The sequence below is a fragment of the Dermochelys coriacea genome, chromosome 14, assembly GCF_009764565.3.
Source record: "Dermochelys coriacea isolate rDerCor1 chromosome 14, rDerCor1.pri.v4, whole genome shotgun sequence".
Lineage (NCBI taxonomy): Eukaryota > Metazoa > Chordata > Testudines > Dermochelyidae > Dermochelys > Dermochelys coriacea.
The window spans coordinates 35,036,480-35,057,631 of NC_050081.1; the positions used below are offsets into that span (position 1 = coordinate 35,036,480).

Consider the following 21,152-nt stretch of genomic DNA (forward strand, 5'->3'; position numbering starts at 1 on the left):
GGAGGTTGACAGGGTTGGTGCTGCGGGAGCCAGAGCTGCGGCTGGTCCTGTCGGCATACGCCGACGATGTGCTCCTCGTGGTCCAGGACCCGGGCGACTTGGTGCGGGTGGAGGCTTGCCAGGCCATCTACTTGGCAGCCTACTCCGCCTGGGTCAACTGGGTCAAGAGCTCTGGCCTGGTGGTAGGGGATGGGTGGCAGGCGAGCCTCCTCCCACCCGTGCTTCAGGGCATCCGGTGGAATGCAGGTCTGCTGCTCTATCTCGGCGTTTACCTTTCTGCCACGCATCTGTCTCCGCTGGAGAACTGGCACAATTTAGAGGGCAGGGTGAAAGAGCGGCTCCAGAAATGGACAGGACTACTCCAGTGCCTCTCCCTTTGAGGGAGAGCGCTGGTGCTTAATCAACTAGTCCTGTCCATGCTCTGGTACCGGCTCAACACCCTCGTCCCAGCCCCGGGTTTCCTGGCCAACCTCCAGACATCAATTTTGGAGTTCTTTTGGTCAGGACTGCACCGGGTCCCTGCAGGGGTTCTCCATCTACCCCTGGAGGAGGGAGGGCAGGGCCTGAAGTGTCTACACACTTAGATCCATGTCTTCTGCTCCAGGCCCTGCAGAGGCTCCTTTGTGGTGCAGGTAGTCTGGCGTGGAGCATACTGGCACACGACTTCCTGCGCCGCTTCCAAAGCTCTGATACGACCGGCAACTCCTTTATCTCCATCCGAGAGGTCTTCCACAAGACCTCTCCGGGCCACCGGTCTTTTACCAGGATCTCCTCCAGACCTGGAAACTGCTTTCAACGACCGGGTCCATGGCAGCCACCGAGGGGGCAGATCTCCTCGCAGAGCCCCTGCTACACAACCCCCAGCTCTGCGTGCAGGTGGCGGAGTCCCGCTCGGTGCACCAGAGGTTGGTCCTGGAAGAAGTCACAAGAGTCGGAGACCTCCTGGACTACAACCGGGGAGACTGGCTGGATCCTCTGACGCTCGCTCAGTGCATGGGGCTCTCCAGACCTCGTACTCCCCGGCGCATACTTCAGGAAGTGAGGGCCACTTTGCTCGGGTTTACCTTGACAGGGTCCTGCATGAGGGCGCACCCCGCCCACCCCAGGCCCGCCGGACCTTTTCATTGGGCCCCTGCCCCGTGGACCCAACCGACCCCCCCGCCCCTTCACCTTGAGCCAGCCGCACGAGCTGCAGCCGGTCTGCTTCCAGACCGCGCCAAGGAAACATCTATACATGCTCGTGTTCCACACCCTTCATGTCCTCACCCTCCTGTCCCACCCCGATACAAAATGGCGGGACCTCCTGCCATCTCTGGAGGGTGAGGCACCCCGGTGGGCCAGCCTATATTCCACTTGGTCCTGAGGCCCGCCAGGGATGTCAGTTGGCAGCTCTTTCATGGAGCCGTGAGCACAGGCGTGTACTAGGCGCGGTTCACCCCATCCCAGACACCTGCCCCTTTTGCGGTGTGAGGGAAACCCTGGCACACATATACTTGGAGTTGCCAGGCTGCAGCCCCTATTCCAGCTCCTCACCAATATTTTGTTACATTTTTGGTTACACTTTTCCCCTCACCTTTTTATTTATGCACTCCTTATCCACGGCCCCACAAAGTCACGGGACTTCCTGGTCAACCTCCTCCTGCCCCTGGCTAAAATGGCTATCTATAAAACCAGGGTGAGGAGGTTGGCCGATGGAGTCTCCTGTGACTGTGGGGCCTATTTCCCATCCTCTGTCTGTTCACGTACCCGGGCAGAGTTCCTCTGGGCGGCATCCACTGACTCCCTTGATGCCTTTGAGGAGCAGTGGGCACTGTCGGGGTTCTCTGCTCAGTGTCCCCGTCCGGTTCCCTTCGTTTGACCCTTTGACCGCACTCCTGTCCCTGTTATTTCATTAGTTGTCCCCCGTACTCATTTGGTGTCCAGGTCCTGTGGATTCTCCTCTTAGGCTGGGGAGGGGATCTTAGGCTTCGCCCGCCCACTTCCCGGATCCCAACAGGATTGCTCTCCTGTAGCCATCTGGTCTGACCCTGTCACAATGCATACAAATAGGATGCATATATTCAGTAGATCATAACCTTTTCAGAGATATGTTGCATGGCATATTTAGCATAAAGCATATTCCAGTTATGTCATATTCACATTTATAAGCATATTTCCATAAAATATATGGAGTGCAACATCACAGAAACAATGTGCCCATTGGAACCAAACTCAAGGAATTCTACAAGCTGACACAGAATTCAGGTGAGACCATCTTGGCCTACACATACAACCTCCAGGAGAGAATGAGCAAACTGGAGCGCTGGGACCCACAGTGAGTTCCAGACAGAGATATGGTCCTGAAAGAGCAGTTGGTGCTGGGGCTCCGGGATGACTCCCTCTGCCGTGAAATGAAGAAGAGGTTTAAAGAAGAGACCATTAAGAAGTTCCATGAACTCGTGCCAGCTGTCGTTACATGGTCCAAAGAAGAGGAAGTTCCTGTGGAAGAGATAGACAAGCCCAATACCTGTACACAAAGTGGAGGCCTAGTGAATGCAGCTACCAAGGAAAAGGCCCTGCCCCAAACACAGTTATCCCTGGAAAGTTTAAATGAAGCTGTCCAGAACCTGGCTGAAGGTGATGACTGAGGTGATGAAAACTAAAATCTCCCCAGTACACCGAAGTATCCAAGGGCACTGATATCCTGAAAATCTTCACTGAAGGATGAGCAGGAAAGGTACATTTGCTACTTTTGTGAAGGGCCAGGGCATACTAGCTGAGAATGTCCACTGAGAAGAAGACCAGAGTGCCAGGCACTCAAAACCAAAACTCATTCCTGGTGCCCATCTACAGTAGAAGACCAAGCAGTGGCAGAAGGATTCCTAGGCCTGCCCTTGGTGGAAAATCATTCTGCAGACAGTAATGGAAGAAGCATGAACAGTACCAGGATATCTAGTGACTTCTGTGAGCGAGCATTTGGAGACTGTTTCACTTTTGAAGTATTTAGAGCAGGGGTGCAGACCCGATGTTTGTTAGATACTGGCTCAGAAGTCACCACCATTACTGAGTCGCATTTTTAAAAATACTTGAAGGACAAGGAGCTGACCATGCACAGCACATGGTTTGTACATCTAACAGCAGTTAATGGAATGACAATCCCATCAGTAGGGTGCCTTGAAACAGATAGAGTACATGGGTCAGACGCTGCCAGGAAAATGCATCTTCATCCAGAAAGACAAGGTCTCTGAAGGAAATCATATGGGAGATGGAGTCCCAGGGATTCGAGGGATGCACTCCATTAGTGAGTTGAAGGAGCTACTGTTGCCAGGAGAAGGAACCAGGAGGATGAACTGTCACAGGCACTCTAAGAAGAATGCTGTGCAGAGTAGAGTACTGGCTTGAGCAGAGAGACAGCCAACCCCTGGGCCCCTGGGGGCAGATTGGAAGTGTGAAAGTGGCTGGAAGACAGAAGGTGGCTATTCCTCCCTGGAGAGGGAAGATCCTTGATGAATGCTGCTGGGTACCAGGAAATACGGATGGATATCAAGTGCTTGTAGAGCCTGCATCTTGGGCAAGCCTACCTAATGGGTTCCAGCCAGCCAATGTACTGACAAATGCCATGAAAGGAAGAAAACCAGTGAGTCTTCTAAACTCAAGTGCAAAGGCTAAGCGGTTGTATCCTTGAATTAGAGTTGCTGAGGTGTACCGGCCTGAGGAATTGGTTCTTCAGGTGGAGATGACCTTTGAAAAGAATGAAGATGAGCTGCAGGTGCCAAGAAGAGAGAACGAAGAACAAATTACCAGTTGTAGTTCAAGCAGAGCTCCAAGAGCTGATTCCTGTCACAGATGGTTAACTTAGGGCTTGTCTACACTACCATTTACTTTGGTCTAATTTACCTCACTCAGGGATGTGATTAAGTCACCCCCTGAACGATATAAGTTACCTTGATCTAAGCACCAGTGTGGACAGTATTATAGTGGTGGGAGAATTTTTCCCACCAATGTAGCTACAGCCTCTCATAGAGGTGGAGTTTTATGCCTACGTGAGAGCTCTCTTCCATCAGCATATAGTGTCTTTACTAGATGTAGAACTTAGTGTAGACTAGCCCTTAAGCATGTTGCTAGAGAAGCATCAAAAAATCATTTCTAAGGATGAGCTGACTAATTTGGAGGACGGGGTCAAAGGTCACCATGAAGGCTGAAGACAACCTGTGAAGTTGCTCCCAGCGCAACTCAAAACACAGCCCAAAGTAGGAAGAGGACTTCTGATCACAAGACCTGTGGGACTCTCATCAGACTTGGTGACCATGTACTAGTTCGGAACCATAGACACTGGGAATGTAATAAAATACAGGACAAGGGGGAGTCAAATCTCCACATTGTACTTGCTCACGACAACCCCGAGCTGCCAGTTTATACTATCCGGCCTGGATGAGGAGGTCCTGAGAGAGTAGTGCCTAGGGACCAGCTAAAACATTGCACTCTTAGTCCAATTAGGGATCATAGGAAGCACACATCAATATGCCTTGAGGAGACTGATACCGTGTGAGTGTGGTTCCCAAGGGGAACAGAGTAGAGCAAACCCAAACCCAAACCCTGATGAAAATGGCCAGATCCCTCAAATTGACCCAGTGTTACTCTGGGATGGGGAATAGAAAATATGGGTAATAAACCACTAGTGTTAAGATGGTTCCAGGGAACTAAGAAAGGTGAAACACCCATTAAACTTACCGATTCTATTATTGGTTTTGTGCATTGTATTAGTGAATGTTATCATGTATAAGATAAAGAAGTGGACCTAGAATGTTAAATATGTTAAATGTTTATATATATAAAATGCTTGTAAATGTTGTTAATGTGGGACCTGGATGTGCGGGTGTGGACTTTCTGGATGTGGCAGAATTTTAGAAAGGGGGAATGTAGGGGCTGTTGGCCCTGTACTGAAACTTAGTGGAGGTTTGACATTCTCCCAAAAGAAAGGGGAAAGGCTGAAGAGAAATTAAGATCCTAAGACTGGCAGTCCCCAGGGCCAATGGGGAGATGCTCCAGGTCAACCTGATTGACAGGGCAGGCAGGCCATTGAAGAAGTCAGGAGCCCAGAGGACCATCCTCCATGTGAACTGAAGCTGCCTGACCTAATCTGTCACAATTTAGCTCCCCTGAACCAGAGGACGACAGAGATGAGAGGTAGCAAATTGTGATATATGGGGGTGATGCCTTGTCATAATTTGCTACCACGTGTCCACAGGGTGGGAACGGTAAAAAATTGTGAGAAGTGTACCCCCGTTTGTTATAATTTACTATCCTTAGAGCAATCAGAAAGGAGGGGTGGTAGCAAATTATGACAGCACGCCATGGAAAGTCGGTAACTGCTACTGGTAGCAAAATCTGCTTGACTTTGCCAACATGGAATTTAATATTAGTTGTGCAAATCTGTATTGTATTGCCGGTCTGCAGAGTCCCTTCATTGCATGCAAGGACAGTTCAGGGACTAAATGTTCTCCACTTTACACTGTCTAAAGGCCAGGAGAATGTGGCCAATGCTTGCCCTAGAAAGCAAACGGAGGTTCGAAATGGTAGGGGGGTTGAATCCTTAGTGTTCTATAGCATTTATATTTGCAGAAATGTCCAAAACTTCCATAACCCTGACTGCCTACATAAGCTTTGTGATATTTCCGCCTCTCCTGAAATCTTCTCAGTGCTCTTTTAACTCACTGGTGAATGGTTTCAGAGTAGCAGCCGTGTTAGTCTGTATTCGCAAAAAGAAAAGGAGTACTTGTGGCACCTTAGAGACTAACCAATTTATTAGAGCATAAGCTTTCGTGAGCTACAGCTCACTTCATCGGATGCATTTGGCCAAATGCATCCGATGAAGTGAGCTGTAGCTCACGAAAGCTTATGCTCTAATAAATTTGTTAGTCTCTAAGGTGCCACAAGTACTCCTTTTCTTTTCACTGGTGAATGTGAGCTATGCATCCTCCTCTGGTCCTGAGCCACAGAGTATATTCAGCTTTTACATCTCTCTACTCATTATCCGCCCTCCTTCCTTCACACCTGCTCCTCTCTCCTGCTGTTAAACAGGATCACAGATTGTAATCGGGTCACAAATGACACAGGATGAGGAGAAAGTTCAGTTACAGTGTTTCTTTGCACTGAGTGGGGAGACTGGGTGGGGTCAATTCAGTCAGGCAAATTATTTACCAGGCACTAGGAGAAATAGCAGCTGGGGAAGGTCTTGTGTCCTCCCTCTTGGCAATCAGGGCATTTCCACACTGGGGAGTAACCTGCTGCATGTCACTGAGCTGCTAAAATGGTATAAACACAGTACGGCGTGGACATTCCCATTTAATCACCAGATTTAAAAGCCTGGTTCTGCCCTTGTAGAGGGAGGAGAGTTTGGGGACAAACAGGCTAAGGTGATTGGATTTTGCCCCGACATTTCTCTGCTGCCAATGTGATACTGAGCCACTGGCAATCACATGGGAGGGCCCCACATGGGGGCCTGACTGCAGCCCCCATTGACATCAGTGAGGATTTTAACCATTCACCCAATGAATGGACTGGGGCTCACAGGTTTGAAGCATCAAGCTGAGGAGTGTTGATTTCCCCCTCCCAGCATCAGGAACAGACAGACCAAGTTGGGGGATCCTGAGGCTGAATCTGCCAAGGACAGAATGGAACAGGCTAAGATAAGAGAAGGGTGGTACACTGGGAGGGAACAGAGGGGGCAGGTGGGTGGCAGCAGGAGTGGGGCAATTGGGGCAGGGTAAGAGTTTGCCCCATGAGGGGTTCTGTATCCTTATCCCTGTCCCCTGTGTGAGCCAATATCCACTACTATTGTTACATTGTTCGATGTTAAATGAAATTTTCTAACTTTTCTTCCTTCTCTACTTAAGAATGAAACTTCCCAAAAGCCAGAGAGTTAATGTGCCCCTGGCCATCAAGCAACCGTTGATCTGATAAGGAAATGTTTTATGGTGCTACCCGTATTATTTTTTGCTGTAAAGTCTGAAGGTTACAACAATTCCTGCCTCCAGAGACAAGGAGCCTTTCAACACAAACTGGTGTGAAGGAAAGTTACCAAATACAGAGTCAAGCATCAGAGGGGTAGCCGTGTTAGTCTGGATTTGTAAAAGTCGCAAAGAGTCCTGTGGCACCTTATAGACTAACAGACATATTGGAGCATAAGCTTTTGTGGGTGAATACCCACTTCGTCGGATGCATGTAGTGCAAATTTCCAGAGGCAGGTATAAATATGCAGGCAAGAATCAGGCTAGAGATAACGAGGTTAGTTCAATCAGGGAGGATGAGGCTCTCTTCTAGCAGTTGAGGTGTGAACACCAAGAGAGGAGCCTCTACATCCATGGTGGCTAGGATGGTGTTTTCTGGAAGATCACCAATGCATTGTAGTCTTCTCAGGAAATCAGTGGTGTCATGGAGATAGCTTTTTGTGAGCCTGGTGCTAAACATATTTGTGGGCCTCCCTGGGGAATGAAGGGGCCAGGGGCAAAAGCACAGCGGGCAGGGTGAATTTGATTTAAATCATGATTTAAATCACTAGTCAGGAAAACTCGATTTAATCCTTGTTTTCTACATAAAAGTGCATTCTTGTTAGTTGTTATAACCTTAATACATATTCTTCACAACTCAGAGATAGATGTAGGTTTCATTTTTAGAAGGTACACACTATACATTTTTAAACAGTGATTTATTTTGAAAACTTTTCAGATGAGTTTTACAGCTATATCAGAAAACAAATGATTGTTTGGTTACTTCATTTACCAAAGGTAATTGAGCAGGTATTTATGAAGTCATTGAGAGGTGAACTATCTCCAATTCAACAGGTTAATCATTAATATTTAGAGGATTTTCTTGCCATACTGTATTAGGAGGAGAACATCACCAGACACACATTTAAATTGTTTTATTTAACTAAAACAACAACGTTAAGTATTCTGGATTTTTTTCTTCAACAGCAAACATACAATATTTTAACCAAAAAGCATATGTCCTTCACTTCTCACATTTATCTCCAGACTTCTTTTTCTTGTTCAGATCTATTCCACCCCCAACAATCTTCTATTCATTGAACTTTTTTAAACTTTTCACTTTTAGAGAGAAGTAAGGGATTAACTCCATGTACACAAATTTGCAGAGGGACAATAGAGTTGAGGTCTGTTATTTCTCACTGCTATACATTATTTATTTAAAACATGTTTGCTGTTAACAAGCATGTTACCTCTGGAGACACAAATCCACAGTTTGAGAACTGGAAAACTAAGCATCTCTGATGGGATCTTCTAGACTGAGCACTGAGTCCCATTGGGTAGATAGAAAAATTAACCTAAATAATCTATACAGAAGCTTGTGAAACCCATAAGATTGGGTCCCTAATCCGTGAACTATTGGAACTCATTTACAAAACTTTTTCTTAAACATTACATGAATATATTGTCTCATACTATAGAATTAGAATTTATAATCCCTATTCCATGATGAGATACAATGTATCTTAATTAAAACTATCTTTAGATAGGTTTTATTCCTCAAAAAGCATTTTATCAAAAAAATCCGATTTAAATAAAAAAGATCAGATTTTTTGATCTTTTTAAAAAAATCATTGATTTTTATCCACCCTGACAGCGGGACATGGTGGGAGGAAAGGATTGGTCCCCACCTGGAACAAGGTAGGGGCCAGGGCAAGAGCACAGCAGGGTTGGGGGAGGGATTGGTCCCCAGCTGGAGGGAGGCATGAGCCAGGGGCAAGATGAGCTCAGTGGAGCATGGAGGGAGGATTAGTCCCTGCTGACTGGAACAAGGCAGTGGCCGGGGGCAAAAGCACAGTGGGGTGGGAGCTAGCATCGGTCCCTAGAGTAAGGGAGAGGCTGGGGGTAAACTGCAAGTGCAGCAGGGCTGTGGAGGGGGTAAACAGGATCCTCCCCCTGCCTCTGCCCACATAGAGCGGGTACCTAACTTCTCCCTGGTTCTAGCCCATTCTCTTCATCTCTCTCTGTACTGAGCTGCCTCTCCTCTAGTATGACAAAGTGGGAATGTTCTTAATGTTTTCTCTGAATACTGTGTGAGTGCCTCAGTTTCCCCTATGCATTTCTTAAGTATCTAGGTGGTGGGATAAGAGTGTGTGGTTGTTGCAGAGCCCTAGGCAGGTGTGATGCTGTCTGCACAGAGAATGGCTGACAGGAGTGCAGGATCTGGCTAGGAGTTAGGGTGAGGGAGGGGGGCTCAGGGTTGGGGCAGGAGGTTGGGGTGTGGAGCCCTTACCTGGGGCAGCTCCTGTTTGGTGCAAGGGGTGCAAGTGGGAATGTGGAGGGGGGGTGCTGGAGCTCCCGTTTGGTGCTCAGGTGGGGGTGGGGATGTTGAGGGGTGCAAGAGTCAGGGCATGGGGTGTGGGGGCACTGGGTATGTGTGGGGGTGCAGGAGTCAGGACTGGGGGCTAGGGATGTGTGAAGGGGGTGCAGGAGTCAGAGCAGAAGGCTGGGGGTGTGGGCTGGGGTTGTGGGGGTGCTCCCAGCCCTCTGCCCTGAGTGGCTCATGGCAGGGAGCTGGAGGGGGTATGCCCCGATTCCACTCCCTTCCCCAAGGCCCTGCCCCAGCCTCTTCTCCACTTCCTCCCCCCAGCAGTGAGTGCTGCAGCCCCACTCTTCCCCTTTCCTCGTGCGGGCAAACAGCTCTTCGTCAGAGGGGGAAGTGCTGGGAGGGAGAGGGGCAGGAACGTGGCACGATCCAGGGAAGAGGCCGGGGATGGGGAGCTTGGCTGCTGGAGGAGCCTGCCCTGCAGCAGGAGCCGGCAGGACCAAGCTTCTGCCCGCTGCCCCCGCAGGAGAGAGAGAGGGGTAGAGAAGAGCGGGCTGGGCCAGGGCCCCTTTGGAATGTGGGCCTGGCACCATGGCACCACTGGTGCCATGGTAAACCCGGTACTGCCCATCGTCCCTCCCTCAGCCTAGTGGAGAATCATTGGAAAAGGCAATATCACCTGGGGCTGTAGGATATTTTCTGCACCTTCCCATTCATGGTGGGGATCCCTCTTTATGGGGTTTCCCAGGGGCAGCTGTGATCACAGGGGACTTCCTGCTAGTGCTGGTCCCTAGGCTCTGTGTTTCCCAGGGGTGGCCATGGGCACTGCCTGGGGCTTGGGGCCTGCTAAATTCCTGCTGGTACCTCAACACCAGCCAGTTTTGGGGCAGGTCTCTGGCTCAGTCTGTGGGAGAGCAGCCCCCACCCACTGACAGAGCTGTGTGAAGGGTATTCCTGTACGGGAACCCCATGGAGACTTCCTCCAGCTGCAACCCTTCCGGTATGTATTACCACAGCAGGGGTATGATCCCTGCACCCATCCCTTTGCGCTCTGCAACCTTGTAAGTTACATATTTAGTCTTCAATACAGAAAAAGGAACAACCTTACAGAAAAGTAGAATACAAATGTTCCCAGCTATAATTTGTACAAAAGACTCTAGGGAAATGCAGGGGAGATACTGAGGTATCAAACCCAGAAATCAAAGCAGCTGAAAGGACAAATATGATCCAATGACCTTTTGAAAAGGTTTCAGTTACAGAGAAGTGGCTGGGCATTGGACCACACCTGGCTTTCACCACTAGGGCACTGGTACAGTCGGTCAGTAATAGCACAGAACAATATGTGGACGATGTCCGGTGACCTGTGTGAAGTGAGCTGTTGGGTCTTAGTCTATTTCATAGGGAACTGGCCCCACATCGCCTCATCCACCCTCACCAACATAGATGCTGTCTCAGCAGAGAGGTGAAACAACTACTGGACACGGATGCATCCGATGAAGTGAGCTGTAGCTCACGAAAGCTTATGCTCAAATAAATTTGTTAGTCTCTAAGGTGCCACAAGTCCTCCTGTTCTTTTTGCGAATACAGACTAACACGGCTGCTACTCTGAAACCTGGACAGGGAGAGTGACTGACTGATCCCTAGAGGGGGCCCTGCCCATGGGGTCTCAGCCTGTGCAGCTGCATGAAGGGAATGTGGCCACAGACTCTGCTAAATTGTTTTATTTAATTGCACCAGGAAATCATGAATGAAACTGACACTGTGGAGAGGGTTTTGTCTGATTATCTTGAGTGGCTGCTGAGCTCCTGCCAGGCTGCCGGCCCTTGTCACTCTCCTCACAACCAGACCTGTGTCGGGGTTTCTCTCTAGTGTGGCAGGAAGCGTGGGCAGGTGGGTGTTACATAAACATTATTTCCTTAATTACACCTGGGCCCAGTGAATGCCTCAATTCTCAGGCTTCAGAATTCATCTCTTGCTGCAGAACTGGGCTCCAGAATCTCCATCTGCATCTTCAATAATCACGGGTGGGATTTTCAAAGCCCCACAGAAGATTTGGAGGCCCAGCTCCCATTTGAAATTAATGGGGATTGGGCACCCAATTCATTTCCTCATCAACTTCAAGGGCAAAAGGGACCATTGTGATCATCTAGTCTGACCTTGCATGGCACAGGCTACAGAACCTCTCCCACCCCCTCCTGTAATAGACCCATAGCTGCTGCCCGAGTTACTGAGGTTCTCAAGTCATGATTTAAAGACTTTTAAGCAATAACCTTGAAAACATGAACAGGCAATGACTGCCTGAGTCTGCAGACAGCCTGAAACAATAGCTCTGAGACGAGTGAACTGTCCCAGACATCTGAACCAAGGTCCCATGGAGGGGAGAGAAAAGAACAGCAAAAAAAGAGAAAATGCAGCTTCTGTCTGGGGGTCTGACTTTGACTTGCAACATCACTGCTGGAGAATCACAGCACATGGTCTGATCAGCCACTCCGAGGACAGAGCAAACTTGTACAAGCATCTGGCTGTTTAGGTCATTGCTTTTAGTGCCTCCACTGCAAAATATGCAGAAGGCAAAAGGAGAGGGACTGAACAGAATAAAAATAAGGTAGGGAAGGAAAAGGACACACAGAGAGGTGTATGTGTGTGTGTGTGTGTGACAAAGTCTCTTATCCCAGGGATGTAGCCAAAGTAGGTGGAGGTGGTGATGTCACCTGGGACCCTCCCTGGCTCAGTCTGGTCAGCGCATCTCTCTGGATAAGGGCTATAAAGGCCCAACTGTGTAATAGTGGATTCTGAGGTCCTAACACATGGTGGTGGTGGCAACCATGATGGTGAAGCTTGCTCTTTCCAGCTCATCTGGCTCCCAGTCAGCCATCATCGGCTAATTGCCCCCCGCCAGGTTCTCTTTTAGAGGTCCCCAAGGGGAGCGGTGGGTGGAATAGCCCATCCCCTCATTATTTTGTTCACCAGCTAGGCCTAATTTCAGACACACCCATTGTGCTCCACTGATTTCCCATCTCACCCTCCTCATGTTTACCAGGCATGATCTTAATACAGTCCTGGAGTTAAACCAGGAGCCTGTCTGTTGGGACTGATTGAGTCAGCCTGTCTCCCACCAGAGCCGGTGCTCGGCATAAGCTGACTAAGCAATTGCATAGGGCCCTGGGCAGCTCAGGGCCAGGGGCCCTGATTTTTGGAAATAATGCAGTTAGTATTCTCCGGGGTGGGTAAAGGCCACCGTTTCCCCCCCCCCCCCCCCGCACACACACACTGTTCTCTCTTAGGGCCCCCGATGGGGTAGCACCGGCTCTGTTTGCAGCTTTTTCTATCAGCATTTATTGCGACTGGCTATTGTGATATTTTATCAACTTTCTCTCTCTTCTCACGGCTCAGCTCACAATTCGGGTGGTTGTGTGGCCCAATTATCACAACATTCCACAGTGAGGGAATTCAGCATTTTCCAAGATCCCACAGAATTCAGGAGGTTTGTTGCATGCAGCCAGGCACCATTTTATATTATGTTTCCCTGACCTGCTGGGGCCTGTTTCTAGGGGAAGAGCAGAGGAGCCAGGGCCCAGGAAAGAGGATCTGGGCCAGGCTGTCTGAATAACACTGCAGGCGTGGAGGCCCAGGGAGTAGGGCTGGCCCACTGGAGAGCATAGAGCAAAACGCTGTCCCCCAAATAATCACTGGTTAGTTACATCAGGGAGCTGGAATGAATTAACATGGCCACTGAGTCTAGGGGCTGCTGCAGCAGCGTTTGGTCCCATTCTTTACCCAGGGCTGAAGTAATTACAGAGATTCGTAGAGCACAGGACAAACAGCCTGCAGAACTGGCCGTCACCAGGCAATCTGCAGAGCTGAGACTTCTGGCACCGAAGCTGCCCTCTCACTAGCCCTGTGGGTGTGGCAGAGGAATTTGATCTTTGGGCCATAACCGTCCACAGGAAGAGCCAGTCACAGTCACATTCCAGCCTCTGTCCTTCTTTCACTTTTGAAGCTGATGGATGGGCCTACAGAGGACAGCGCTTCCATTACATATAAAATATATTCATTTAATGAAAAGCTCAGGGGCGGGCTGGAGTTAACCCCTGCGGCTCCCTGAGCCCTCCGGCAGGATGGATGTCACAGCCTGGGAAAGGGAATCAGTCACCGGGAGCAGGCGCTCTGCCTAGGGAGAATGGCTCTGGGTGCTAGTGAAGCAGGGAGCCCCCTGGAGAGATTGGAACGGCTCAGACACGACTCCACAGGACTCCGCAGGTAGGGGGTTCACTCACTGCAACCCCAGCTGAATTGCTCCCCTGGATAGTTCCAGGCTGATCAGTCAGACGAGCTGCTGCTAGCAACAGGCCTCGTTCCTGGAATTTGGGGGATAAACTTTCACTTTCCTACTGGGATCGCAGCTGTGGCTGTAGAAATGCTCACAGAAATTCAGAGACCTGCCCAGTCCCTTCTCCACTGCCAGGTTTGTGTTTGTTTGCTGTTCTGCTCCATTTACTGACGGGGTAGGCACCCGATCGCTGGCTGTAATGTTCCTGTGGGCTGCTGTTGGGAGTGTGCGGGTGTTTTCATCTTCAGCTCACTAACAGGACACTCCAGAGCAAGAGGGTGAAAGATGGAAGGGAAACACTCTGGGCCAGACTGGGTGCAACTGGATGCAGGGAGGGGGAGATTTTATAAAGCTCCCAAGGGATTTAGGAGCACAAGCCCCATTGATCCTAACTCCCCTGTGTTTGTAAAAATCTCCCCCTCCAAGTGTAAATTGCCGCTGTCTGTGCCCACAAGGCCTTTTGTATTCCAGGGGGCCCTCACCCCAAAGGTGGGCAGGTGAGGCTGCTGTTGCCTTCAGGGGGGTTTCTGGCAGGAAGGGGGGAGCTTTACCTCCCACTGGCAGGCTATCAGCAGCTGCCACTGAATGCAGGTGCTCAGTGAGCGACTCCCCTGTCAGCCCTGCTCTCACCTATTTCCTCCCCAGTGTGGCGGCTCATTGGGCTGTGCCAGACCCTGCAGCCATCCTGCCTGAGACAGGTTACAGCCATTTCCCCTTGTCACAGTCCAGACGCAGCCAGAGCTTCCATCAGCGCTATGTTGTGTGAGCCCCGAGTGAAGTCAGCCCTTGTCGGAAGCCCCCTACCCTTCACAGCAATGCAGCCTCTTGCAGGCGCCAGGGGCCATAGAGCCTAGGGCCACCTTTCCAAAAAAGCTCAGCTCTGAACTGCTCCGTGTGTGACAGGACAGGTTTTTGTGGCTCTGAGCAGTCACAGTTGGGAGGTCAGGGCAGGCAGTGACACAATCCCTTACTGGTCTGGATTGCATCCCAAAATATCACAGACACTGCAGAAACAGGTCACCAAAAAAATGATTCACAGTAGGAGACTGAAGGAGATCAATCTGTTCACTTTAGCAAAGATAAGATTGAGAGGTGACTTTCTGTCATGGATTCACAAGGTCTGATCTATGCCCTGGCCTTCAGCCAGTTCCTTGGGAGTGACCTTCTATTGTGGTGGACCCCACAATCCATACAATTCCACATTACTATGCGGAGGACCAGTGCTAATGAGGTCAATTTGATCAGGGTGGACGTGGTCCACTCCCAACAGTTGATGAAAAGGTGAGAATACCAAAAGAGGGAAAATTACTTCCTGTAGTGAGCCAGCCACTCCCAGTCTCTATTCAGACCCAGTCTGATAGTACATATGAATTCCAGCTCTGCAGTTTCACACTGAAGTCTGGTTTTGAAGTTTTTTTGCTGAACTATGGCAACTTTCAAGGCTGTTACTCAGTGTCCAGGGAGATTGAAGTGCTCTCCAACAGGTTTTTGAATGTTACCATTCTTGATGTCTGATTTGTGTCCATTTATTCTTTTGCATAGAGACTGTCTGGTTTGGCCAATGTACGTGGCAGAGGGACATTGCTGGCATATATCACATTAGTAGATATGCAGGTGAATGAGCTCCTGCTGGTGTGGCTGATATGGTTATATCCTATGATGATGTCACTTGAGTATATATGTGGACAGAGTTGGCAATGGGATTTCTTGCAAGGATAGGTTCCTGGGGTAGTGTTTTTGTTGTGTTGTTTGTGGTTGTAGTTTTAAGAACCTATCCTTACAATAAACCTCATTACCAACTCTGTCCACATATCTATTCAAGGGACACCATCATAGGACCTAATCACATCAGCCAGCCCATCAGGGGCTCGTTCACCTGCACATCTACCAACGTAATATATGCCATCATGTGCCAGTCGCAATTCTTCAACAATTAAACTTCAAAAACAGACTCCAATGCAGAACTGGAATTAATTTGCAAACTGGACACCATCAAATTAGGCTTGAATAAAGACTGGGAGTAGATGGGTCATTACACAAACTAAAAACTATTTCCCCATGCTAATTTTCCCCCTACTGTTACTCACATCTTTTTGTCAGCTGTTTGAAATGGGCCATCCTGATTATCACTACCAAAGTTTTTTTTCCTCCTGCTGATAATAGCCCACCTTAACTGATTTGTCTCATAAGAGTTGGTATGGCAACCCCCATCTCTTCATGTTCTCTGTATATATATCTTCCTACAGTATTTTCCACTCCATGCATCTGATGAAGTGGGTGTTAGCCCACAAAAGCTTATGCCCAAATTTATTAGTCTCTAAGGTGCCACAAGTACTCCTCGTTCTCTTTTCAATGGATTGTAGTTTCCTTAGGAAGTCGGTGGTATCTCAAAGATAGTTAAGAGTGCTGGTAGTGTAGGACCTGAGGAAAGAGTCCACATAGCCAGACAATCCTGCTGTCAGGGTGCCGATGCCTGAGACGATGGGGCATCCAGGATTCCCAGGTTTATGGATTTTGGGTAGCAGATAGAATATCCCTGGTCAGGGCTCCAGGGGTGTGTCTGTGTAGATTTGTTCCTGTGCTTCTTCAGGGAGTTTCTGGAGCAGTTGGTGTAGTTTCTTTTGGTCTTCCTCAGTAGGATCAGAGGACAGTGGCCTGAGAATATGGTGTTGGAGAATTGCCTGGCAGCCTCCTGTTCACAATCCGACCTATTCATGATGACTACAGCACCTCCTTTGTCAGCCTCCTTTACTATAATGTGTTCTCCCCTTCTCATCAACTGTTGGGAGTGGACCACATCCACTCTGATTGAATTGACCTCATTAGCACTGGTCCTCCGCATAATAATGTAACACACCCATCTCTGCATGTGTATATATATCTGCCCACTGAAGTTTCCACTTCATGCATCTGACGAAGTGGGTTCCAGCCCACAAAAGCTTACGGACAAATAAATGTGTTAGTCTTTAAGGTGCCACAGGACTCCTCGTTGTTTCCATTGATCTGTGTTGATTCCAGCCCAGACACTTTGAGTGGCTCTACATCTCAGATATCTGGCCTTTTCAGCCTAGTCCCAGCGAGAGAAGCAATTCTTTCCCCTAAAGCAGTAGCGATGCGAAGGGAATCGATAGAGAGTCCTACTGATAGTTCATTAAATATTTCAGTAAAGTTCCCCATCTGTCAGACCTTCTGTGATGGAGCAGGGAATGGAGAGTATTGACCTGGGAATGTTGTGTGGGAGTTTTACTGGTACTGTCTGCATTAGTGCTGGATGGTGGTGGGATATCAGGGTGTGACTTCACTCGGGGGATGATATGTGAGCATGTAACCTGAGCCTCGTAGGGATTGGGGCCAGGTGACACCTTCTGCCCAGGAAACTGGACAAAGGCTGGAGGAGGAGCCGGGGGAGGGTGGGGTGGCTGGGTGAGATGGCTGGAAGGGGTCTCAGTTTGGAGCCAGCTGGGGAAATGGAGGGAGGCCAGGACCGGGGTCTGGGCTCCATGCCCTCAAGATGGAGCAAACTGAGGGGGTCCTGTTGTCTGTACCTACAAGCCCTGTTTTGGACTATGTTCCTGGCATTTAATAAGCCTTCTGTTTTACTGGCTGGCTTAGAGTCATGGTGAATCGCAGGAAATGGGGGGTGCAGGGCCCAGACTCCCCCACACTCCATGACATCTTCCTGGAGAAAATACAGGGTACTAAAATTCTCTTTAATATAGGGTAGAAAGGCATAACAAGAACCAAAGGCTGGAATTTAAAACTAGACAAATTCAAATTAGAAATAAGGCACAGAATTGTAATACTGAGGGTGATTAATCATTGGAACAAACTACCCAGGGAAGTGGTGAATTGTCCATCTCTTGCTGTCTTCAGATCAAGGATTAGTGACTTTCTGGAAGATAAGGAGTACCGGTGGCACCTTAGAGACTAACAAATTTATTAGAGCATAAGCTTTCGTGAGCTACACTCCTTTTCTTTTTGCGAATACAGACTAACACGGCTGCTACTCTGAAACCTGTGATTTCTGGAAGATGTTTTAGTCAAATACAAGTTTAGGCTGAGTAGAGGGGTAAATGGGTGAGTGTTTGGCCCATGGCACAGATCAGACTAAATGATCTAATGGTCCCCTCTGACCTTAGTCTATGAATATTGGGAAGTGTGCTAATGTAAACGTAACTGAACCATGGACCAGGGCTATGAAAGTTAGACAACCGTGGCACTGTCAGTGCATAACACTCACTTGCCATCTGGTTTGTTATTTCTCCTGTTTCACAGACCAAGCTATGATGATGGGGAAGGTTCCCTCGTTCTCCCCAGGCTCCACAGCGAGCTCCGCTCTGCCCAGCTACGTCGCTCTCTGCCTCACTCTACAGGTTCACAGGCTGGTGTCAGGTAGGAGCTCCGTCCTCCTCGCTGGATTTGCTGTTGTTGGTATTGCTGGTCACCAGCGTCCATCTCACATCACTGACATCTCTTACAAACCATGTCTGCTCAGTCTGCCCACAACCAGCAACATGGAGAAAATACAGGGCACAGCTGGGTCCCCAGTAACCCTGGTTCCTATCTATACACCATAATGTCAGGCCTTGACGCTACATCCATCTTACTGCTCTGGCTGATTTATGGCAGCTTCAAAAACACAGAACACAGTGAGCACCACTACAGGGCTTGCAACCTATTTAAAAAGACACTACCTATTGCTAGACACTGCACTGCCAGACCGTATGTGTCACAAATCAGACTTTTCAGCCATGAAGTAGTCCTGAATCGTAGACTCTCCAGTTTAGAAGTAAACAATCCACATGTCATTCATGCACATCTGACTAGGACTCAGAGCTAGACCTCATCTCACAGTGAGGATGTTTGCTGACTTTTTCATTCTGTGCCTTCCGTGAAGTCCATATAGTGACCCCCTCCACTCCTGGGGCTGCCTCCATAGCTACTCTGGCATTTCGGTTCCCTCCTACTGTGGTTTCCATTCTGCTAATTTAATGGGCTCTCTCTGAATGCTGAGACACCCCGTCCCCCCACATCCTGTGCAGTTCCACAGTGACTGGTTCTCTCTTTCCTTCACCTTTTTATCTGCCTCCTTCTCCCCTCCATTATCTGACCTCTGACTTTACCTTTAAAGCCATCGCCTTTGTAGATGATCTGTTTCCATCTCTTTACACCTTGCCGGCTTTTACACTACCCCTCCTGCAGATGAAGAGGCCCCAGTGCTGGAGCAGCACGACTGGGGCACCATTTCAGATTTTGGTGGGGGAGGGGGCGGCTTTAACCACGATTCCCAGGGCTATTTTTTACTGTGTCAATAGTCCACAGTCACTTCAAAAGTAACCCAATCTATTTATTTAAACATTATTTGTTATTAACACTATGGTCTATACCTTTAAAAAGCATCACTATCTAGAGTATAATTAAATGATGGATGTTAAAAGCATAGACTACACATTTTGGCAGCCAAATCATACAAATTGTTCAGATTGGCTTAGGGTTATGTTCACTGAAGGGTTTATACAAATAGTTATAATAAATACAAAGAGTTAAGTTAGAAGGAGGTTTCTGGTGTGTTGCTGTAAGGATTTGAGAGAGTAAACATCACCTCCATGAAATACACTGATTGTACTCAAGTTTGTGAGACTCTGCCACCCTCACAAATGTTAAACAGTAAGTAGAACAGGAGATATGAATATTTACCAGCTGGAAGAGAAGATACAGCAGAAAGCTGCGAAATGGCTCCGTGAGGGTAGCAGCTCCCCAAAAAGTATCTAGGGGAAAGGTCCTAGAATAGAAAAGTGCAACCCCACTTTGGGGAGATTTGGTAAAATCCAGACATCCCCAAGGGAATTGGTGTTTCTGTGTCACAGCCGATGGACCTGACCCAAAGCCCATTGTTGGCAAAGGAAAGACTCCCACAGACAAGGGGGACTAAATGCTAGAAAATGGCAGTGACCCAGTGTGGCCATTTCACTACAAAATTAGAGAGCTGGAAAAAACTGGAAAGTTTTAAGTGTATTTAAGTAATGTTTGTGATGTGGCACCTCATGTTTGTTTCTTGCCAGCAGGGGAAGATCCCAGGTGCTCATTCTTTAGCTCTGCTGCTCTAGCAGTGAAGCACTGACATCCAAAGCTGGGCTTCTAACCTCATTGTGCAGCAGCCAGCCCCACCCCAGCAGCCCTGTCTACTGGTGTCACAAGGAGGGGGCTTGCTCTTCTGACCTAAGCACACTCACTCCTTGAGCATGCTTGTTTTGAATTTGAAAAAAATGCTGCCGAAGCTCCCAGCCCTGAGTAGGATCAGTGAATATCCTGGAGGTGATGTTTACTCTCATCCTTACAGGAGTTTGCATGGGCTGAGCCTTTAATTGTTCTGCTTGATAAGTAGACATCCCTCACTCAGGGCTCAGGAGGGGAGTAAAGCAAAGACACAAGCTGCAGGCATTCCTCTTGCTCTTGGCTAGTGAGGGGAGAGCAGGAGACAGCATCCTGGTACAAAACTTGAGGGGGGGCTCCAGCTCTCCCTTGTCCCCGCTCCCCCAAATGGCACCCTTGAGCACAGAACGGCCTGGGTGTATCAGAGAGCCAGGCCCCCAGCACCATTATCCCCAGGGCGCCCATGAGATGTGTTGAGCCCCATGCAGAGATAATAGGGACAGTGTCTAACACTCACATGTGAACTGCATCCGCTGAAGTGAGCTGTAGCTCGCGAAAGCTTATGCTCAAATAAATTTGTTAGTCTCTAAGGTGCCACAAGTACACCTTTTCTTTTTGCGAATACAGACTAACTCGGCTGCTACTCTGAAACATGTGAACTCTGAGTGGCAGATATTGCAACCAGGTGGCATTTTGGGGACTGTCTGTCTAATTCACTTTATGAATGTACTGTGTACTTTTGTGTCCCTTTTATCCATAGCCTCTCTACGTGCTTTATGTACCTTTGTGGGTCAGGGATTGTAATCTACGCTATGGGGCAGGGTTACCAGACCTCCTTCAGGAGCTACAAACGATGGGGGGTAATTACTTGTGGGATAGGGAGCAGCTCCATAGAAGTACCACCCCTCAGGAGAGTTGCATAAACTGGGTTAGACAAGGCAGGGCTGGCCTTTGGGGTGTACGAGCTAGGTGACCACCCAAGGTGTCTTGCTGAGGGGGTGCCTGCGGAGCAGGGGTCTCCTGTCTCTCCTCCCACTGCTGCTCTCCAACAAGGAGCAGCAGCGGCTGCAGATGGAAGGAGGTTCCCCTGGCCGAGCTGCTCCTGGGAGCCTCTTGTTTGCTGTGCAGAGCGGGGTGGGGGGCACTGATGTTGGGACATCGCTATCCCCTTGACCTTGTAACCAGTCTTCACTGAGCTGAAGTAGGAGAACAAGAGTGACCCAGAGGCAACAGCACAGACAAGTGGGAGCTGCTGGTCTCTGAACAGGGCCTTCAGACTAACGAGTGCTGTGCTTAAAGAGATAGCACGATATTCCTCACACTCCCCTAACATACACAGACTCTCCCCCCAACACATACTTGTACTACTACTGTTATT

General features: G+C 48.9%; 9 protein-coding genes across 19 annotated transcripts in view; 7 read left to right on the forward strand and 2 right to left on the reverse strand.

The window, feature by feature from the left end:
- LOC119843336 (butyrophilin subfamily 1 member A1-like) overlaps positions 1-21,152 on the forward strand; it is a 1,931,986-nt gene that overhangs the window by 1,852,000 nt on the left and 58,834 nt on the right. The window lies entirely within an intron of this gene.
- Positions 1-21,152, reverse strand: part of LOC119843287 (zinc finger protein 850-like) — a 1,467,609-nt gene that overhangs the window by 1,261,257 nt on the left and 185,200 nt on the right. The gene's annotated exons all lie outside the window — the stretch shown is intronic.
- The window catches only part of LOC119843274 (zinc finger protein 850-like), a 1,382,451-nt gene that overhangs the window by 963,463 nt on the left and 397,836 nt on the right, over positions 1-21,152 (forward strand). The gene's annotated exons all lie outside the window — the stretch shown is intronic.
- The window catches only part of LOC119843356 (zinc finger protein RFP-like), a 1,128,717-nt gene that overhangs the window by 946,267 nt on the left and 161,298 nt on the right, over positions 1-21,152 (reverse strand). The gene's annotated exons all lie outside the window — the stretch shown is intronic.
- LOC119843309 (butyrophilin subfamily 1 member A1-like) overlaps positions 1-21,152 on the forward strand; it is an 845,206-nt gene that overhangs the window by 771,728 nt on the left and 52,326 nt on the right. For 4 of the 10 annotated variants that reach the window (XM_038372515.2, XM_043496783.1, XM_043496784.1 and 1 more), the window contains exons 1-2: positions 13,078-13,551; positions 17,897-18,013. The exons of 5 other annotated variants lie outside the window; for them this stretch is intronic. In XM_038372515.2, coding sequence (XP_038228443.2) covers positions 17,905-18,013 — 109 coding nt within the window. In that variant the 5' untranslated portion in view covers positions 13,078-13,551; positions 17,897-17,904. Of the gene's footprint in view, positions 1-13,077; positions 13,757-17,896; positions 18,014-21,152 lie in introns of those variants that run through there. One more of the 10 variants, XM_043496778.1, reaches the window with a different exon arrangement.
- LOC119843327 (E3 ubiquitin-protein ligase TRIM11-like) overlaps positions 1-21,152 on the forward strand; it is a 790,215-nt gene that overhangs the window by 682,570 nt on the left and 86,493 nt on the right.
- LOC119842642 (zinc finger protein 239-like) overlaps positions 1-21,152 on the forward strand; it is a 1,225,455-nt gene that overhangs the window by 340,105 nt on the left and 864,198 nt on the right. The window lies entirely within an intron of this gene.
- LOC119843367 (zinc finger protein 664-like) overlaps positions 1-21,152 on the forward strand; it is a 1,158,238-nt gene that overhangs the window by 191,239 nt on the left and 945,847 nt on the right. The gene's annotated exons all lie outside the window — the stretch shown is intronic.
- The window catches only part of LOC119843338 (zinc finger protein 850-like), a 621,437-nt gene that overhangs the window by 191,239 nt on the left and 409,046 nt on the right, over positions 1-21,152 (forward strand). The gene's annotated exons all lie outside the window — the stretch shown is intronic.